General features: G+C 38.9%; 1 protein-coding gene across 3 annotated transcripts in view; it reads right to left on the bottom strand.

Annotated features, from left to right (window-relative positions):
• Positions 1–20,679, bottom strand: part of SMG6 (SMG6 nonsense mediated mRNA decay factor) — a 259,345-nt gene that overhangs the window by 236,583 nt on the left and 2,083 nt on the right. For 2 of the 3 annotated variants that reach the window (XM_077165510.1, XM_077165509.1), the window contains exons 2-6: positions 18,404–20,162; positions 17,649–17,841; positions 17,093–17,203; positions 3,525–3,631; positions 3,191–3,269 (exon numbers count right to left, since the gene is read on the bottom strand). In XM_077165510.1, coding sequence (XP_077021625.1) covers positions 3,191–3,269; positions 3,525–3,631; positions 17,093–17,203; positions 17,649–17,841; positions 18,404–20,162 — 2,249 coding nt within the window. The remainder of the gene's footprint in view (positions 1–3,190; positions 3,270–3,524; positions 3,632–17,092; positions 17,204–17,648; positions 17,842–18,403; positions 20,163–20,679) is intronic. The other variant, XM_077165511.1, reaches the window with a different exon arrangement.

Genomic DNA, 20,679 nt, shown 5'->3' on the forward strand with positions numbered 1-20,679 from the left:
AGCTATTCTTAATATTATTCCAATCCATACTAATATCTATGTCACTTGCTTGATTTTAGACAGTATTTTATCAAATCTAAGACACATTTTTTTCATATTTTAACATCTCTGAAACAGAGATAAGATCAATACCAACCTTTTGTCTCAGTTTAATTGACAGTAGTTTTTCTTCCTAGTGGTTTAGATAATAATGGGCAAGTAATAATCAATAGCATCATATTTCATCAGATCTAATCTGGACCATGTATACACCTTGCTTTTTTTAAAAAGCCACTAAGGGGAAAAAATAAATTGTATTTTCTAATTGATATGAAACATTTTATTCAATAATTACAAGGAAGAAGAGCTGAAAAAAGAGAAGAGACGAGAAAAGGAAAAATAAGATAAGAAAAAGATGGGTAAGGAAAAAGCAGACAGAAAAACAAAGCCTCAAAGTGCAATTAAAAAAAACCTTGACCCCATCACAAAGAGTACAGGATGGGAATAAAAGGGGAAGACATAATCAGTATATTCTGAAGAAAGCATATCAGCAAATTACATTTCTTAGTCAACTATCTGAATCTACAATTAAGTATTAAGAATCTCTTTGACACTCTGTGGAATAAAGGAAAATATAAATATTAAATTCATTATTTATTTCAGCAATTAATTTCACAATGTTAAAAAACTTTCTCCCTGTTAATGAACATGTTAGCTGCTGCATATATTAAAACCTTTGGTACCTACCAATGACTTCCCTGTCTGTTCTCCTTCAATTCATCTTCCTCACTAGGACCCTGTCAGCTCCTAAGGCCCATTTTCTCTGTTAGAACACATTTACAGTGGGCTAGATAAGATTTAGAGAGGTACAGTTTGGTACTTACACTGTTTCTGCCAAAGAGGCACATTGCATGAGAAGCTAAGAGGACACAGGAGATCTGGGGAAAGGAATCAAGGATCTGACTACTTGGGGCTCATTGAAGGCTTAGGGGAGACAAGGTAAGGGAGCCTTATCTCCCTTCTAGAACGGGCAGACTAGTTCAACAGGAAGGGAAGGGAAAGCAGATTAAGATTCAGGGCAGTCCAATATATCCCAGAGTAATTTGTGTACAGAATAAAAAAGTATTTGTAAAGGCCCCTTGGGGTACTAAAGAGAAAGGAAGAAATATTAAACTTCTCTATCCGGGGAATTTCTGATATTCTCACAAGCAGTAGGGACAACCAATTCAATAGGCTGAGAACCTCGATCTTGGGGCTTGCTCCTATGAAATTCACTCCTGCAAAGAAGCTAAGCCTACTGATAATTATGCCTAAAAGTCACCCCCAGGGAACATCTTTTGTTGCTCAGTGTGGCTTCTCTCTCTCAAAGCAAACCTAGTAGGTGAACTCACTGCATGCCCCTGTTCTCATCCCCACCCCACCGCACCCCTGCCATGTGGGACATGACTCCCAGGGTTGTAAATCTCCCTGGCAACGTGGGGCATGGCCCTCAGGGATGAACCAGGACCCAGCATCATGGGACTGAGAAAACCTTCTTGACCATAAAGAGGGAGAGAGAAATGAGACAAAATAAAGTTTCAATGGCTGAGAGACTTCAGAGCTGTGAGGTTATCCTGGAGGTTATTCTTATGCATTATATAGATATTTCTTTTTAATTTATGGCATATTGGAATTGCTAGAGGGAAGTACCTTAAACTGTTCAACTGTATTCCAATAGTCTAGATCCTTGACGACAACTGTATAACTATATAGCTCTTACAATGTGACTGTGTGACTGTGAAAACCTTGTGGCTGATACTCCCTTTATTCAGAATATGGACCGCTGAGTAACAAAATAAGGACAAAAAATAAATAGGGGTAAATAAGGGTCAATGAGAGGGAGGGGTAAAGGGTATGGGATGTATAAGGTTTTTTTTAGCTCTTTTTCTGGAGGGATACAATGTTCTAAAAATGATCATGGTGATGAATACACAACTACGTGATGATAACTGTGAGCCATTGATTGTATACTTTGGATGAACTTATAATGCATGAAGATACCTCAATAAAACAAAATATATTCAGGACAGAATAGTTCACTAAATCACAACAAACAACATTCCTGTTAACCCTGAAGAACACACAACTCTATCTGAGATTCTATAAAAGTTACACACACTAAGTTTACTTTTCAGAAACCTAAAAAACTTTCAGATGGTTCTTAGACCAAATAAGTCCTGAAACCCAAACAGGCCAGTCTCCAAGAACATCAACTAGTTCCATTCCCCTATCCCATACTGTTGACACCCCTTTTCAACATGAAAAAAGTTAGAATGGGCAGAACCCAAATACCCCTAAAGATTGGGAAAAGGATCAAAGGAAAAGGAAGAGTTATAACAGAGAATTTTGGATTTTAAAAATGAGTGTGATACGTGAGTCATTACGTTGACATTTCTTTTTAGTCACTAGTGTCTTGGAGCAGTTAGAAGGAAAAACCTGAAATTGTGGAATTATAACCCATACCAAACTTTGAAATCTGTTTTATAACTACTAGTTAAATGTACTTTGAAATTTATTGCTTTTTTGTATATATATTTCACAATTTAAAAATGTTAAAGAAAAAAAAGAAGATTCAGGGTAGAAGCCTTGGTTAGAAACAAAGAATGGTGCTCAGCTGGAGTATGAGCATCCCCTTAGGAACTTAAAGGCAGCAGTAAGGGGCTGGATGAAGTACAGATTCAAGTGAATTGAGGAATTCTTGACATCTTACCTCTGAAAATAATAGTAACAAAAGGAGTTTGAGACTGGGAGGCAGAAGGGGATATTCTCTGGGTTACACTGATAAGAGGAAAACAAGCTCCAGGAACTAATGTTATCAAACCCATATTTCTTGCTAGTGATCAATGAAAGGGAGCGGAAATGGGTGTAGAAAAAAATAGGGGAAACAAAGGCTAAAATATATTGGGTAGATGAAAATACTAGTAGTCAATGAGAGGGAGGGGTAAGGGGTGTGGTATGTCTGATTTTTTCTTTTTATTTCTTTTTCTGAATTGATGCAAATGTTCTAAGAAATGATAATGGTGATGAATATACAACTATGTGATGATACCGTGAGTTATTGATTATATACCAAGAATGGAATGATCATATGGTAAGAATGTTTGCACTTGTACGCTGTTATGTTTAAAAACAAAAAAAAAAACATATTTCCCTTGCCCTCAGGACTTCTTACCGTATACACTGCCAGCAAAGCCAACTGGTTATAGGGGCGCCCATTCTTGGGAGCAATATGCTGGGCCTTCAGGTACCAACTAGAATAGAAAAATATTAAGAAAATGCTAGTTCCATACCAACTTTCACCCAATTCATCCCCCATAGGCCTCACTACTTCTGTCAGGCATAAACTGGAGCGTTAGATGAGGCTCTAGAATAGTAAAGCATGACAACAGAGACCAAGAGAGACACATGTAGGAAACCCATATGAGAGAGAACACAAATGGCTCACTGGTTTTAATGGGGCTTAGTAGAAAGCCCTGCAGGGAAGGGAAGCAATGAACAAGAGGTACCTGCGTGCTTTCCCATAGTTTGCTGTGTCATTTGCTTGCTCTCGATACCTAGCAATGTCTCCTTGACAAATCATACAACGCTGTGCACTGATCAAGGCGTATTTTACCTTCAAGAAAAACAATCAGTTAGTACAGAACCTAAAAAAAATTCTAACTTCAATCCCAAAGGATCAGAGACAATATAAAATACTTTTCAGACTATAAAGTGATATACAAATATTAAGACAATTAATTGTTTACTCTGTTCTTTTCCTGCTATAATTATACTATTTCTCTCTCCGAACTGTTAGTATCACTGCATTATGTACTGCTTTAGTTACCTTTGTCTAATAATAATAATAGTTACTCTTTACCCAACACTGAAAACAAGTCAACGACTATGTAATATGATACATGTGTTTCCTCACTGATGGACTTGGAATCTGTCTCTCAGTCAGAAAACAATAGACAAGATCCTTAAACATCCTAAGACAAGTGTCCAACTCTAAAAAACTTCCCTCAGAGGGGTATGGTAGTGCAATGGTAGAGTTCTTGCCTGCCATGAGAGAGACCCGAGTTCGATTCCTGACCACGCACCACCACCCCCCAAAAAAAACAATGCATTGTGAACAAAATTCTCTATGATATACATATTGCATATATACCTCTGCGTGCATGTATAGATATAGAAATACATATATGTAGAGAGACACATAAAAAAACAACACAACTTCACTAAGGAACACCATAATATATTCACTTTCACACACACACACACACACACACAAAAGAAATTAACAATCTCACTAAGATAAAGAAAAAAGCTTCATGGAGAAGAAGATACTGGTCCCTTAGGAAGGCTCACTAACTAGATAAATGACTAAGTACTACACATCAGCCTCCTAGCATATAACTCGAATTTGTGCTTCAGCAAAGTTACATTTCACTACATGCCATAGACCTAAAGGTCTATGAATGGATATTCCACATAGTCTCTATGAATGAATATCAAGAACACTGGGTAACGAAAGTACGGAGAAAACTGGTTATGTCTCTAAACAATATTTAAGCCATCCCCCCCAAAGAAGGGGAAGATAATAAATTCCTTCAAAGGCTCTTCATTCTCCTCAGAGTGAAGTCCTAAATGATCTAGCCTCTGATCACCGCTTCACGCTATATGCCTTGGCCAGACTAGACTTTTCTCAGTTCCTTAACACACCATGCTCTTTCCCACGTCACGACCTTCATGTATACTAGGATGCTGTGCTTCTTTACTACATCTTCACAGTCAATACTTCAGGACTTCAGAACCAGCTTAACTGTAATTTCCTTAGTCTTCCAAGATCCTCTAAACCAGGCTATAACCATTTTATAATATGCTCTCATAGCTCCCTTTGCAAAAGTCACTGCAACTGCAATTACTCATCCAACACCTGTACTCATTCCCAATCAAACTTTCTTGTTCCTCACTGAATTGCCTATGCCAAAATTGCACTTAGCATGTAGTAGGGGTTCAAAAATACTTATTAATTAGTAAGAGCCTGTGCATAGCAATTTATCAGAAAGGCAAGAGGAAGCTTCTGCTCCAGAAATCACACTTCTGTCTAATGAATCTTTGACCTCTTTCTTTCTCCTCAACATATAAATATGCTAAAATCTCTCCCACCTTAAAAAAACAAATGAAACAAAAACCAACTTCTCTTTGACCCCATGTTCTCTTTTAGCCATTAACTACTTTTCCTGCTGTGGTAGTTAGATTCAGTTGTCACCTTGGCCAGGTGAAGGCAGCTAGTTCTACTGCTGTGGACCTGAGCCAATGGTATGTGAACCTCATCTGTAGCTGATTACATCTGCAGTCGGCTAGGAGGCCCGCCTGCTGCAATGAATGATGTTTGACTTAATTGGCTGGTGCTTAAATGAGAGAGTGCAACGTAGCACAGTCCAAGCAGCTCAGCATACCTCATTTCAGCACTCGCAGCTCAGCCCAGGCCTTTGGAGATGCAGAAAGAAATCACCCTGGGGAAAGCTGTTGGAACCCAGAGGTCTGGAGAGAAGGCCAGCAGAGATAACCCTGTGCCTTCCCATGTGAGAAAGAACCTCAGTTGAAAGTTAGCTGCCTTTCCTCTGAAGAACTAATGAAATAAATCCCCTTTTATTAAAAGCCAATCCATCTCTGGTGTGTTGCATTCTGGCAGCTAGCAAACTAGAACACCTGCCTTCGCAGCCAATAGTTTTAAAATACTGATCTATATACTTGTGTGCTGTCTGCTACCTCACCTCTCATTCACTACAATCTAGTTTCCATCTCTTCCAGCTAAAATCTCTCTCAATAAGGTCATCCAACACAATGGACAGTTTTTACTAATCTTAATATTTGACAACTCTACAGCACTTTACGATTTCAAATCTCAAAACTCCCTTAAACCTTGAAGTTCAACCCCCTTCTTTGGCCAACCTTCCCAGTCCACCAATATCTGCTTCATCTACCACCTATACACTTACGACTCCTATCATCTGCCCAGCTCATTCTCTTAAGCTTATAACTAGAATATTAATTTTCAAGTTCCTGCTGTAGTCTTTCATCTAAACAATCCAAAACTGAACTGATCTTTCCCTTCCCAGCCACTCCCCTAGACCACAAAACGGGAGATGATCTAGACTAGACTCTTCATGCTTCTAAACTCATCCTTCACACCAAATCAGGCAGCAATTCAATTTTATTTTCCTCATATCTTCCCAATCTCCTTTTTTCCACTCCCACTGCCCTCTACCTTAGTTCAGGCTCACAACCTGATTCTCCTACCTCCATGCTTCCCCCACTCTGAACCAAACTTAACAGTCTGCCTGGGCGATTGGTTCTAAGAATAAATCTATGTTCTCAATTTGCTAAAAGTCAATCAGTGGCTGTATCCAGAATAAAATCCAAACTCTTCAACATGGCATATAAGTTTATAATCTAGCCCCTTACCTACTTCTTCAGCTTTACCTCCTACAACAGTCCCATTTCACATTATAAACACCAGCATACTGAACTTCTTGCACTTTCCCAACAATGCCTGATACTCCCTTATTATTGTGCCATATATCTATACTGCCTCTCCCTCCATGCAAACCCCTACTCACCTACCTCTCAAGACTCAGACTGAGAAGCTTTGAAAAGCTTTCCTTGATAGGGGGCCGAGATGGTGGCTTAGCAATATGCACATTTTAGTTCGTCCTCCAGAACAACTACTACATAACCAGAAACAGTACAGAACAGCTCCAGGGGACACGTCAGTGACCAGACACACAGCATACCCCAGTCTGGATCAGCTGTGAGCTTCCCCAGAACCGTGAGTTCCCCAAGTCATGGCAGGCGGCGCCCCTACCGCACAGGCTGCTTCCCAGAGGGGAAAGGAAAGAGACTTTACCAGTAGCAGGGACTGAGCCCAACCAAACGTCAATTGTGGAATTAATTAACAAATTTTGACTACTAAAACTAGGCCCCCAGCTCAGGTGAACATAGTCAAAGTGGAAGCCGCTGGTTTTTGCTCCAGCGCCAAGGGGGCAGGAATGACGGAAAGAGAAAGAAGGAAGAAACAGGGTTTTTGTGGCTGTGTTTCTACAAAGGCTTGACTGCCTTTGGATACAGTGGCAGGACTTCTCAGGTTGTAACTGCCCCAGGCATAGGCAGAAACAAGCTCGTTTGAGGGCTTGCTGGAGCCTGTGCCTTCCCCAGGGGAGGGGTGAAGCCCAACTCAGGTGGAATCCCTCCCTCAAGGAATTCAGACACCAGGGCTTGGTAATTTGAAGCCATTAAAAAGTCTACAACCTATCCTCTGTCTCTACCATGTCCCAGAAGGGAGAGTCTGCCAAAGTTAAAGACACTACATCATCTTATGCTGCTGGGACCTGCAGGCACAAAAGTGCCACATACTGGGCAGGATAAGAAAAACAGAGTCCAGAGAAACTTCACTGGAAAGTCTTTCAACCTGCTGGGTCTCACCCTCAGGGAAAACTGACACAGGTGACTCTTTCCTCCTGACAGGAGGCCAGTTTGGTCTGGGAAAATCTGGCTGGGGTCTATAATATCTAAGTAGACCCTCCTAAGTGTGTGGGGGGGAAAGGCACCACACAAGCAGGGCAAGAAACAAGAAAACAACTGAAAAATTCTTCTCGGTTAAATAAAACTTAAGCTAGAGGTCCAGATAAAGCTGAACAGAATGTCAAAGAACAGATAGACAACAAATTCATCCAGCAAGAAAACCCTAGATAAAAGAAGTGAAAGCAATCTCCAGAATAAACTAATTAAGGTAATTAAATGCCTAGGCACCAGCAAAAAATAACAAATCACACTAGGAAAATTGAAGATATGGCCCAGTCAAAGGAACAAACCAACAATTCAAATGAGACACAGGAGCTGAAACAATTAATTCAGAATGTATGAACAGACATGGAAAACCTCATCAAAAACCAAATCAGTGAATTGAGGGAGGATATAAAGAAGGCAAGGAAAGAACAAAAAGAAGAAACTGAAAGTCTGAAAAAAAAATCACAGAACTTATGGGAATGAAAGGCAAAGTAGAAGAGATGAAAAAAACAATGGAAAACTACAATGGTAGATTTCGAGAGACAGAACATAGGATTTCTGAACTGGAGGACGGAACATCTGAAATCCGACAAGAAACAGAAACTATAGGAAAAAAATGGAAAAATATGAGCAGGGACTCAGGGAATTGAAAGACAATATGAAGCGCATGAATATACGTGTTATGGGTGTCCCAGAAAGAGAAGAGAAGGGAAAAAGAGGAGAAAAACTAATGGAGGAAATTATCACTGAAAATTTCCCAACTCTTATAAAAGACTTAAAATTACAGATCCAAGAAGTACAGTGTACCCCAAAGAGAATAGATCCAAATAGGCACACTCCAAGACATTTAATAATCAGAATGTCAGAGGTCAAAGAGAAAGAGAGGATCTTGAAAGCAGCAAGAGAAAAGCAATCCATCACATACAAGGGAAGCCCAATAAAACTATGCGCAGATCTCTCAGCAGAAACCATGGAGGCAAGAAGACAGTGGCATGATATATTTAAATTACTAAAAGAGAAAAACTGCCAACCAAGAATTCTATATCCAGCAAAATTGTCCTTCAAAAATGAGGGAGAAATTAAAACATTTTCAGACAAAAAATCACTGAGAGAATTTGTGACTAAGAGACCAGCTCTACAAGAAATACTAAAGGGAACACTAGAGACAGATACAAAGACAGAAGAGAGAGGTGTGGAGAAGAGTGTAGAAAGGAAGACTATGAGTGAAGGTAAAAAGAAGAAAAATTAGATATGACATATAAAATCCAGAAGGCAAAATAGTAGAAGAAAGTACTACCCATGCATTAATAACACTGAATGGTAATGGATTAAACTCTCCAATCAAAAGACATAGTCTGGCAGAATGGATTAAAAAACAGGACCCATCTATATGCTGTCTCTACTCAAAGGAAACGAGGCCAAGGACACAAATGGACATTTACACACCAATGTTTACAGCAGCATTATTAACAATTACCAAGAGATGGAAACAGCCAAAATGTCCATCAACAGACTAGCGGCTAAACAAACTGTGACATTTCCATAAGATGGAATATTATGCAGCTGTAAGACAGAATAAAGTTATGAAGTATGTAACAACATGACTGGACCTTAAGGACATTATGCTGAGTGTGATTAGCCAGAAACGAAAGGACAAATACTGTATGGTCTCACTGATATGAAGTGACATTAGTGAATAAACTTGGAATATTTCCTTGGTAACAGAGACCATCAGGAGATAGAAATAGGGTAAGATATTGGGTAATTGGAGCTGAAGGGATACAGATTGTGCAACAGGACTGAATATAAAAACTCAGAAATGGACAGTACAATATTACCTAACTGTAGTACAATTATGTTAAAACACTGAATGAAGCTGCAAATGAGAATGATAGAGGGAGGAGGGCTGGGGCATAAATGAAATCACAAAGAAAGATAGACGATAAAAATTGAGATGGTGTGATCTAGGAATGCCTAGAGTGTATAATGATAGTGACCAAATGTACAAATTTAAAAAATGTTTTTGCATGAGGAAGAACAAAAGAATGTCATTACTGCAGTGTGCTGAAAATAGATGGTACTTAATATTTTGAAATTTCAGCTAATGTGTGAGGCTAAAGCAAAAAATGCTTATTTGGTACAAATCTATACTTTGACTAGTGCATCTCCTAATATAACTTATGTAGATAGTTGATTGAACACCTTAAGTACATGGAACTTTGTATAGGACATGAGATTTTGTTGGTTTGTCCAGGTGATGCCCTGATGAATCCCAGAGTGATTTGATCAGTGAGTGGAAAAGTATTTGCAAAGTCCCCTTTGGGGAATGGTGAGAACGGGGGAAAACTCAACTTCCCCAAGTAGAATTCTTGATATTCTCACAAGCAGTGTGGACAACCAAAGCTATAGGCTGAGCCCCTAGTCTTGGGGTTTGTTCATATGAAACTTAACCCCACAGGGGATAGGTCAAGCCTACTTAAAATTAAGCCTAAGAGTCATCCCCAAGAGAACCTCTTTTGTTGCTGAGATGTGGCCTCTCTCTCCAGCCAACACAGCAAGCAGACTCACCACCCTCTCCGTCTGCGTGGGACATGACTCCCAGGGCTGTGGATCTTCTTGGCAGCGTGGGACAGAAATCCCAGGATGAGCTAAGATTCAGCATCAAGGGATTGAGAAAAACTCTAGAATGAGCTGAGACCCAGCATCAAGGGATTGAGAAAACCTTCTCGACCAAAAGGGGGAAGAGTGAAATGAGACAAAGTGTCAGTGGCTGAGAGATTCCAGAGTCGAGAGGTTATCCTGGAGGTTATTCTTATGCATTAAGTAGATATCACCTTGTTATCCAAGATGTAATGGAGAGGATGGAGGGAACTGCCTGAAAATGTAGAGCTGTGTTTCAGTAGCCATGTTTCTTGATGATGAGTGTATAATGATATAGCTTTAAACAATGTGACTATGTGATTGTGAAAACCTTGTGTCTGATGCTCCTTTTATCTACCTTGTCAACAGATGAGAGGAACATATGGAATAAAAATAAATAATAGGGGGAACAAATGTTAAAATAGATTTAGTTTGAAATGCTAGTGATCAATGAAAGGGATCAGTAAGGGGTATGGCCTGTAAAATTTTTTTTTTCTGTTTGTTATATTTTTCTGTTGTCTTTTTATTTCCTTTTCTGAATTGATGCTAATGTTCTGGGAAATGATCATGATGATGAATATGCAACTATGTGATGATATTGTGAATCACTGAGTGTATGTATTGGGAATGTTTGTTTCATGTAATTTTTTTTAATTAATAAAAAATTTTAAAAATAAATAAATAAATAAACTAATGGAGGAAATTATCACTGAAAATTTCCCAACTCTTATGAAAGACTTAAAATTACAGATCCAAGAAGTGCAGCATACCCCAAAGAGAATAGATCCAAATAAGACTCACTCCAAGACACTTACTAATCAGAATGTCAGAGGTCAAACAGAAAGAGAGGATCTTGAAAGCAGCAAGAGAAAAGCAATCCATCACATACAAGGGAAGCCTAATAAGACTATGCATAGATTTCTCAGCAGAAACCATGGAGGCGAGAAGACACTGGGATGATATATTTAAAATACTAAAAGAGAAAAATGCCAACCAAGAATTCTATGTCCAGCAAAATTGTCATTCAAAAATGAGGGGACAATTAAAACATTTTCAGACAAAAATTCACTGAGAGAATTTGTGACCAAGAAACCAGCTCTGCAAGAAATACTAAAGGGAACACTAGAGACAGATAGGAAGAGAGAAGAGAGAGGTGTGGAGAAGACTGCAGAAAGAAAGACTATGAGTAAAGGTAAAAAGAAGGAAAATTAGACATGACATATAAAATCCAAAAGGCAAAATGGTAGAAGAAAGTACTACCTGTATAGATAAAACACTAAACGTTAATGGATTAAACTCCCCAATCAAAAGTCATAGACTGGTAGAATGGATTAAAAAACAGGACCCATCTATATGCTGTATACAGGAAACACATCTTAGACCCAAAGATAAACATAGGTTGAAAGTGAAAGGTTGGGAAAAGATATTTCATGCAAATAACAATCAGAAAACAGCAGAAGTAGCTATACTAATATCCAACAAATTAGACTTCAAATGTAAAACAGTTAAAAGAGACAAAGAAGGATACTATGTATTAATAAAAAGAACAATTCAGCATGAAGACATAGCAATCATAAATATTTATGCACTGAACCAAAATGCTCCAAAATACATGTAGCAAACACTAAAAACAGTGAAAAGAGAAATAGACACATCTACCATAATAGCTGGAGACTTCAATTTCCCACTCTCATCAATGAACAGAACATCTAGACAGAGGATCAATAAAGAAACAAAGAATTTGAATAATACAATAAATGAGCTAGACTTAACAGACATTTATAGAACATTACATCCCACAACAGCAGGATACACCTTTTTCTCAAGTGCTCATGCATCATTCTCAAAGATAGACCACATGCTAGGTCACAAAGCAAGTCTCAATAAATTTAAAAAAATTGAAATCATACAAAACACCTTCTCAGATCATAAAGGAATGAAGTTGGAAATCAATAACAGGCAGAGTGCCAGAAAATTCACAAATATGTGGAGGCTCAACAACACACTCTTAAACAACCAGTAGGTCAAGGTAGAAATTACAAGAGAAATCAGTAAACATCTTGAGGCAAATGAAAATGAAAACACAACATATCAAAACTTATGGGACGCAGCAAAGACAGTGCTAAAAGGGAAATTTATTGCCCTCAATGCCTATATCAAAAAAGAAGAGTAAAAATCAAGGAATTAACTGTCTGCTTGGAAGAACTAAAGAAAGTACAGCAAACTAACCCCAAAGCAAGCAAAAGGAAAGAAATAACAAAGATCAGAGCAGAATTTATAGGAAATTTAGAACATGAAAACAATTGAGAAAATCAATAAAACCAGAAACTGGGTCTATGAGAAAATGAGTAAGACTGATGGACCCTTAGCAAGATTGACAAAAAGAAGAAGAGAGAGGATGCAAATAAATAAGATCAGAAATAGAAGAGGAGACATAACCACTAACCCTGCAGAAATAAAGGAAGTAATGACAGGATACTATGAACAACTTTATGCTAATAAATACAACAATGTAGATGAAATGGACAACTCCCTAGAAAGGCATGAACAACCAACTTTGACTTGAGAAGAAACAGACGACCTCAACAAACCAATCACAAGTAAAGAAACTGAATCAGTCATTAAGAAGCTTCCCAAAAAGAAAAGTCCAGGACCAGATGGTTTCACATGCAAATTCTACCAAACATTCCAGAAGAATTAGTACCATTCCTGCTCAAACGCTTCAAAAAAACTGAACAGGAGGGGGAGCTACCACGTATTCTATGAAGCCAACATCACCCTCATACCAAAGCCAGACAAAGATATTACAAAAAAGGAAAACTACAGACCAATCTCTCTAATGAATATAGATGCAAAAATCCTCAACAAAATTCTAGCAAATCGAATCCAGTAACACATTAAAAGAATTATATATCATGACCAAGTAGGATTCATCCTAGGTATGCAAGGATGGTTTAACATAAGAAAATCAATTAATGTAATACACCATATCAACAAATCAAAGCAGAAAAACCACATGATCATCTCGATTGATGCAGAAAAGGGATTTGACGAAATTCAGTATCCTTTCCTGTTGAAAACACTTCAAAGGATAGGAATAGAAGGGAACTTCCTCAAAATGATAAAAGGAATATATGAAAAACCCACAGCTAATATCATCCTCAATGGGGAAAAACTGAAAACTTTCCCCCTAAGATCAGGAACACGACAAGGATGTCCACTATCACCACTGTTATTCAACATTGTGTTGGAAGTTCTAGCCAGAGCCATTAGACAAGAAAAAGAAATACAAGGCATCAAAATTGGAAAGGAAGAAGGAAAACTCTCACTGTTTGCAGATGATATGATACTATATGTCGAAAACCCTGAAAAATCCACAGCAAAACTGCTAGAGCTAATAAACGAGTACAGCAAAGTGGCAGGTTACAAGATCAACACTCAAAAATCTGTAATGTTTCTATACACTAGTAATGAACAATCCGGGGGAAATCAAGAGACGAATTTCATTTACAATTGCAACCAAAAGAATAAAATATTTAGGAATAAATTTAACCCAAGAGACAAAAGACCTATACAAAGAAAACCACAAGAAATTGTTAAAAGAAATCACAGAAGACCTAAACAGATGAAAGGGCATACCATGTTCATGGACTGGAAGACTAAATATAGTTAAGATGTCAATCCTACCTAAATTGATTTATAGACTCAATGTAATACCAATCAAAATCCCAACAACATACTTCTCAGAAACAGAAAACCAATAACCAAATTTATCTGGAAGGGCAGGGGGCCCTGAATAGCTAAAAGTATCCTGAGGTAAAAAAATGAAGTCAGAGGTCTCATGCTAGCTGACTTTAAGGCATATTATGAAGCTACAGTGGTCAAAACAGCATGGTACTGGCATAAAGATAGATATTTTGACCAATGGAATCGAATAAAGTGGTCAGATATAGACCCTCTCATCTATGGACAATTGATCTTTGATCAGGCAGTCAAGCCAACTCACCTGGGACAGAACAGTCTCTTCAATAAATGGTGCCTAGAGAACTGGATATCCATATGCAAAAGAATGAAAGAGGACCCATGTCTCACACCCTATACAAAAGTTAACTCAAAATGGATCAAAGACCTAAACATTAGGTCTAAGTCCATAAAACTGTTAGAAGAAAACGTAAGGAGATATCTTATAAATCTTACACTTGGAGGTGGTTTTACAGACCTTACACCCAAAGCAAGAGCACTGAAGAAAGAAATAAGTAAATGGGAACTTCTCAAAATTAAACACTTTTGCACATCAAAGAACTTCATTAAGAAAATAAAAAGACAGCCTACACAATGGGAGACAACATTTGGAAACGACATATCAGATAAAGGTCTAGTATCCAGAATTTATAAAGAGATTGTCCAACTCAACAACAAAAAGACAGCCAATCCAATTACAAAATGGGAAAAAGACTTGAACAGACACTTCTCAGAAGAGGAAATACAAATGGCCAAAAGGCACATGAAGACATGCTCAACACCCCTGGCCATTAGAGAAATGCAAATCAAAACCACAATGAGATATCATCTCACATCCACCAGAATGGCATTATCAACAAATCAGAAAATGATAAGTGCTGGAGAGGATGTGGAGAAAGAGGCATACTTATCCACTATTGCTAGTAATGTCAAATGGTGCAACTGCTGTGGAAGGCAGTTTGGCGACTCCTCAAAAAGCTGAATATAGAATTGCCATATGACCCAGCAATACCATTGCTAGGTATCTACTCAGAGGACATGAGGGCAAGGACACAAATGGACATTTGTACACCAATGTTTATAGCAGCATTATTTACAATCATGAAGAGATGGAAACAGCCAAAATGTCCATCAACAGACTAGTGGCTAAACAAACTGCGGTATATACATACGATGGAATATTATGCAGCTGTAAGACAGAATTAAGTTATGAAGTATGTAACAACATGGATGGACCTTAAGGACACTATGCTGAGTGAGATTAGCCAAAAACAAAAAGAGAAATACTGTATGGTCTCACTGATATGAACTGACATTAGTGAATAAACTTGGAATATTTCGTTGGTAAGCGAGACCATCAGGAGATAGAAATAGGGTAAGATATTGGGTGATTGGAGCTGAAGGGATATAGATTGTGCAACGGGACTGAAAATAACTCAGAAATGGACAGCACAATACTACCTAACTGTAATACGATTATGTTAAAATACTGAATGAAGCTGCATATGAGAATGATAGAGGGAGGAGGGCTGGGGGCATAAATGAAATCAGAAAGATAGACGATAAAGATTGAGATGGTACAATCTACGAATGCCTAGAGTGTATAATAATAGTAACTAAATGTACAAATTTAAAAAATATTTTTGCATGAGGAAGAACAAAGGAATGTCATTACTGCAGGGTGCTGAAATTAGATGGTAATTAATATTTTAAAATTTCAACTTATGTGTGAGACTAAAGCAAAAAATGTTAATTTGGTACAAAATTTATATTTTGATTAGTGCATTTCCTAATATAACTTATGTAGATAGCTTGATTGAACACCATAAATACTTGGAATCTCAGGTAGGACATGAGATTTTGTTGGTTTGCCCAGAGTGATGCCCTGATGAATCCCAGAGTGATTCGATCAGTGAGTGGAAAAGTATTTGCAAAGTCCCCTTTGGGTGATGGTGAGAATGGGGAGAAATTCAACTTCCCCAAGTTGAATTCTTGATATTCTCACAAGCAGTGTGGACAACCAAAGCTATAGGCTGAGCCCCCAGTCTTGGGGTTTGTTCATATGAAACTTAGCCCCACAAAGGATAGGTCAAGTCTACTTAAAATTTAGGCCTAAGAGTCACCCCCAAGAGAGACTCTTGTTGCTCAGACATGGCCTCTCTCTGCAGCCAACACAACAAGCAAACTCACCACCTTCCCCCTGTCTACGTGGGACATGACTCCCAGGGGTGTGGACCTTCCTAGCAACGTGGGACAGAAATCCTAGAATGAGCTGAGACTCAGCATCAAGGGACTGAGAAAAACTTCTCAACCAAAAGGGGGAAGAGTGAAATGAGACAAAGTGTCAATGGCTGAGAGATTCCAAACAGAGTTGAGAGGTTATCCTGGAGGTTATTCTTATGCATTAAGTAGATATCACCTTGTTATTCAAGATGTAATGGAGAGGCTGGAGGGGACTGCCTGAAAATGTAGAGCTGTGTTCCAGTAGCCATGTGATGACTGAATAATGATAAAGGTTTCACAATGTGACTGTGTGATTGTGAAAACCTTGTGTCTGATGCTCCTTTTACCTACCTTGTCAACAGACAAGTAGAACATATGGAAAAAAATAAATAATAGGGGGAACAAATGTTAAAATAAATTTAGTTTGAAATGCTAGTGATCAATGAAAGCGAGGGGTAAGGGGTATGGTATGTATAATCTTTCTTTTACTATGTTATCATTTTATTTCTTTTTCTGTTTTCTTTATTTCCTTTTCTGAATTGATGCAAATGTTCTACAAAATGATGAATATGCAACTATGTGATGATATTGTGAATTAATGATCATATATGTAGAATGGAATGATCATATATTAATGTTTTTGTTTGTTTCTGGTTAAATTTTTTATTAATTAATAAAGAAAGAAAGAAAGAAAACTCTTCCTTGACCTCACCAGGCTAAGTTAGATCCACTTCCTTCTATGTCCGTTTAGCACTCTCCATGTACGATTACCATGGTACTTATGACATTACATTACAATTGTTGGTTTAATTTGTCTGTTACCTCTAAACTGTATCTTTCATTCTTAAATCCTCACACTCAGCACAGTGCTTAAAACAGATTAATACATTTAAGATAAAGAAAGAAGCTGGCTTACTGTCTTGCGTAATGGTTTGCTGCGAATGGCAAGACCATCCATGTAGTCCTCCAGTTTGAACTTGTAAGTAACCTGCAGCTTCTGAAGCAAAGTATCAAAGAAGTCACTACCCTATAAAAAGAAAAAATAAGAAAAGGCTGAATCAGACTTTTCTGACCCAATCTACCAACTGGAGTGAGTGACCCTTTCACAGTTCTGCTAATGCTCTGCCACTATATATGGGAGACACATGCAGTATCAAGTGTCTACCAACTGAACCCAACACAAATTCACAGCAGAAGCCTTTCCAAGATTTTAAAAATGAGGACACACAGACCCACACACAATCTCTCACTCCTAGGACAAGATATTCCATAAGCTTCTAAGCTCAGACTCCAATTATCAGTAAGTTATGGTTCCAAGGAAGCAAGAGAGTAGGGCATGCCTAAACACAAGAAAAAAACATACTGTTTTTGTCAATGTTCTTTATAAAACATAACATTTTAGGTAGTAAAAACACACTGAAACTACAGGATACTGAAGCTTTTACTCTGAGAACAAAGAGATGATGGTGTACCTCATCCAAGAGCTCCAAAAGTCTGTTCCGAATCTGTTCTGGGTTCTCAACATTCGGATCCTTTAGAAGCTGCCTGAACTTTTCAATCACCTGATAGAAAGCATTCTTCCACAGGATCTGATCCACATTCTGATTATCAGAGAACTCGATATCTAATAGAATACAGCGCTCATATAGCTGTAGCAGTTCAGCTCTGGAATAAAATACACACAATGTCTAGCTCCAAATACACCAAGGGAAAGGCTAACCCAAATCAACTACCACCCTTGGCAAGAAATTCAAAATGCTATCAGGTATAACAGTCATTCTATTTCTACTCAGCACAGCAAAATGTCATTCTGAAGAGAGTTATGTCTAGGAAAGCAGTTTTTTCCCATATGCTTTCACCTAAATTTAACAGTCTAGATAAGACCTTCCCCAAAGGTTATATGTTGTTCATTTCTTGGTGTTCCAGATCTTTCGTTTTCCATTTCAAGGCTCCATACTCCCTTAAAGATAATTTTTTTCCTTTATCTTTTTTATAAAGATAATTTTTTTCTTATAGAGAAAGTGGGATGTACAGCTATTTCTAAGACTAAAAAAAAAAAAAAACCTCTCTTCCTTTCTTTTTCCAATGGCCCCTCCCTTAGAAAATCAATGTCAAAGACAGATAACGCCCAGTGGGTCAGCTAAAGGTCCCCACCTTCCTCAACTATAGGAGCCTATCCACCTCCTGTTATCCCCATTCCCTCCAGCCAGGATAGAACGTGTTATACCTGAGCTGAGCCATCTTCTCCAGGCCCTCAGGACTGATGCGGTCTCTGGAGAGCAGATTGCTGAGCTGTAACTCCTGGTTGTCTGCCACCCGGAGAAGCCTATGTAGTTCCTGTTGCTGCATGTTCCTCATGTGCTGCTCCATTTCTTCAGGACTAATGGCACTGGCAGGAAGAGGACTGCAAACATACTGTCCTGAGGGAGTTGGATAGCCTGGGTAGTAAGGCCCTGGATACACACCATTTGTAGGGCCGACTGGGTACTGCAGAGGACTATAGCCTGTATAGGGATATTGGGAGGCAGGGCCTGGTGTCCGGGGGTAATAATAGGGGTTGTCAGAGTTTTGAAACTTATAGTAAGATGCTTGGGCCTGGCGTGAGTCACCCCAAGATGTAGGGCTGACTTCATCATCAGTGTCCAAGAAGTGTAGTTGTGGTGTTTGGCTCTTTAAAGCAGGTTTCTGATCAGGATTGTTTGGGTCCCACAATCGGCGGGTGGTCCCTCCACGGCCCCAGCTCCGAGATCCCTTACTACCAGATCCTAATAAAAGACGAGATCCCAAAGGTATGGACTCTGAAGAACCTGCAGAATTGACAGACAGGGTGGTGTGGGCTGGTAGGATCAGAATGCCACGGCCACGACCCCGAAGTTCTTGTTTCAGGTTTTTGTACTCCAGCTTCTCAGAACCTTTGCCCCCACTGCTCAGGGCCTTGTCAGGCTTTATTCTATCCGCATCCTCTCTCGCTGACCTCACAATGGGGGAGTCTTTGCTCATGGTTTCTGTATCAAAGGTGACACGAAGACTGCCTCGATTTTCTTTACCATTGTTTTTCTGCTCACCCTCACCACGGCCAGAACAGCTTCTTTCTAAATGTTTCTTCCTTTCTGAGCTCCTCCTGGGCCCTAAACCATCAGGATCATCGATTCTATCTTCATCCAAAGAATCAGTTGAGGACATAGATATTTGCTTCTTTAGTCGTGGCCTCTCCTTGGTCCGATCCTGTCGCCGGCGTCGACATCCATTATCAGTCAGACCAGCTCCCTCAGCACTGTTATTGCTACCAGCAGAGCTGGTACTGCAAGTACGGTAGCGGTTCCTTCGCTTGTCTGAGCGGGAGTAGCGTTTTGCAGAACCTGGCTTCCCCTGTGCCAGGTCATCATTCACTTTTTTTATTCCCTCCCCCCTTTCAACCCTCTTTCCTCTTTCTCCTTTTGTAGCCCTTATTTTGTCACCATTTGGGCTCTTTTCTGCCTCATATTTGTCTGGTTTATTCACAGCCTCCTCTTTCACAATATTTCCCCTACATTTATCTTCTTCTACTTTCAGTTTTTCTACTTGGTTGAGGATTTCTTCCTTATCCACCCGGCTAGTTGACTCTTTGGTAATAGTCTGCAAACGCCATCCAGGCTGATAGATCTGCAGGTCAGGTTTCTTTGTTCTCTTGATAATTCTTAGACTTCGATCTTCTTGTCCAACAGACTGAAGAAAGGACTCTTGTTCCCGAATATTTTCTAGGTCTACAGGACCATTTTGCTGTTGACTGTCCAGTTCCTTACAGGCATCTTTAATGAGCTGTGTACCATTTCTTATAACAGAAGAATCTCTGTTATTGACAGTTTCATCCTTAAATTCCTCACTTTCAGAGGGTTCCTTGACCTTAGACTTGTTTCTGAGTCGAGATAGACCAGGTTTATAGATTTCCAGATCTGGGCGCCTATTATCTTTACGCTGCCTGGGCTCCTTTAATTCTTTCAGGCTTTCTGTAATGTTGGGACAAGGAATCCGGAGGAAAGGGTAGAAAAGGAGAAAAAGGAATAGGGAGAGAAAAAAGTGTCAGTCTGGCTATGAAACAGAAAAGCTGAGCAAGATTTACAAGTACAAATGCTCATACTGATAGAGGAAGAAGGAAATTTCCACAGAAGCAGAAATTCTGGGTTTACAATATTTGTTCTGTAATTGCCAAGGCTAAGAACTTCATTGCATTGGAGCTATCTACATCCAAGTTAGGAAAACAGAAAATACAAAAATCATTTTAAATAAAACCATACTGTCTTGAGTTACCTAAGCCATATTCAGATCCCCAGGACCCCAAACTACCTCATCATTGTCAGGGTGAAAGATCTCTAAAAGTTTTAGCATTAGAATGTTTCCTGTCTACAGAGTCCCTGGATCCATCCCAGTCTTTTCTTCCATCTCTAAAATTCTTCCAGGTGATTAAGTTCTTTTAATATACTAGTAGGAAAAAAAAAAAAAAGATGGAGAAAAAGAAGGGTATGT

Source organism: Tamandua tetradactyla, chromosome 6 (genome assembly GCF_023851605.1).
Source record: "Tamandua tetradactyla isolate mTamTet1 chromosome 6, mTamTet1.pri, whole genome shotgun sequence".
NCBI lineage: Eukaryota > Metazoa > Chordata > Mammalia > Pilosa > Myrmecophagidae > Tamandua > Tamandua tetradactyla.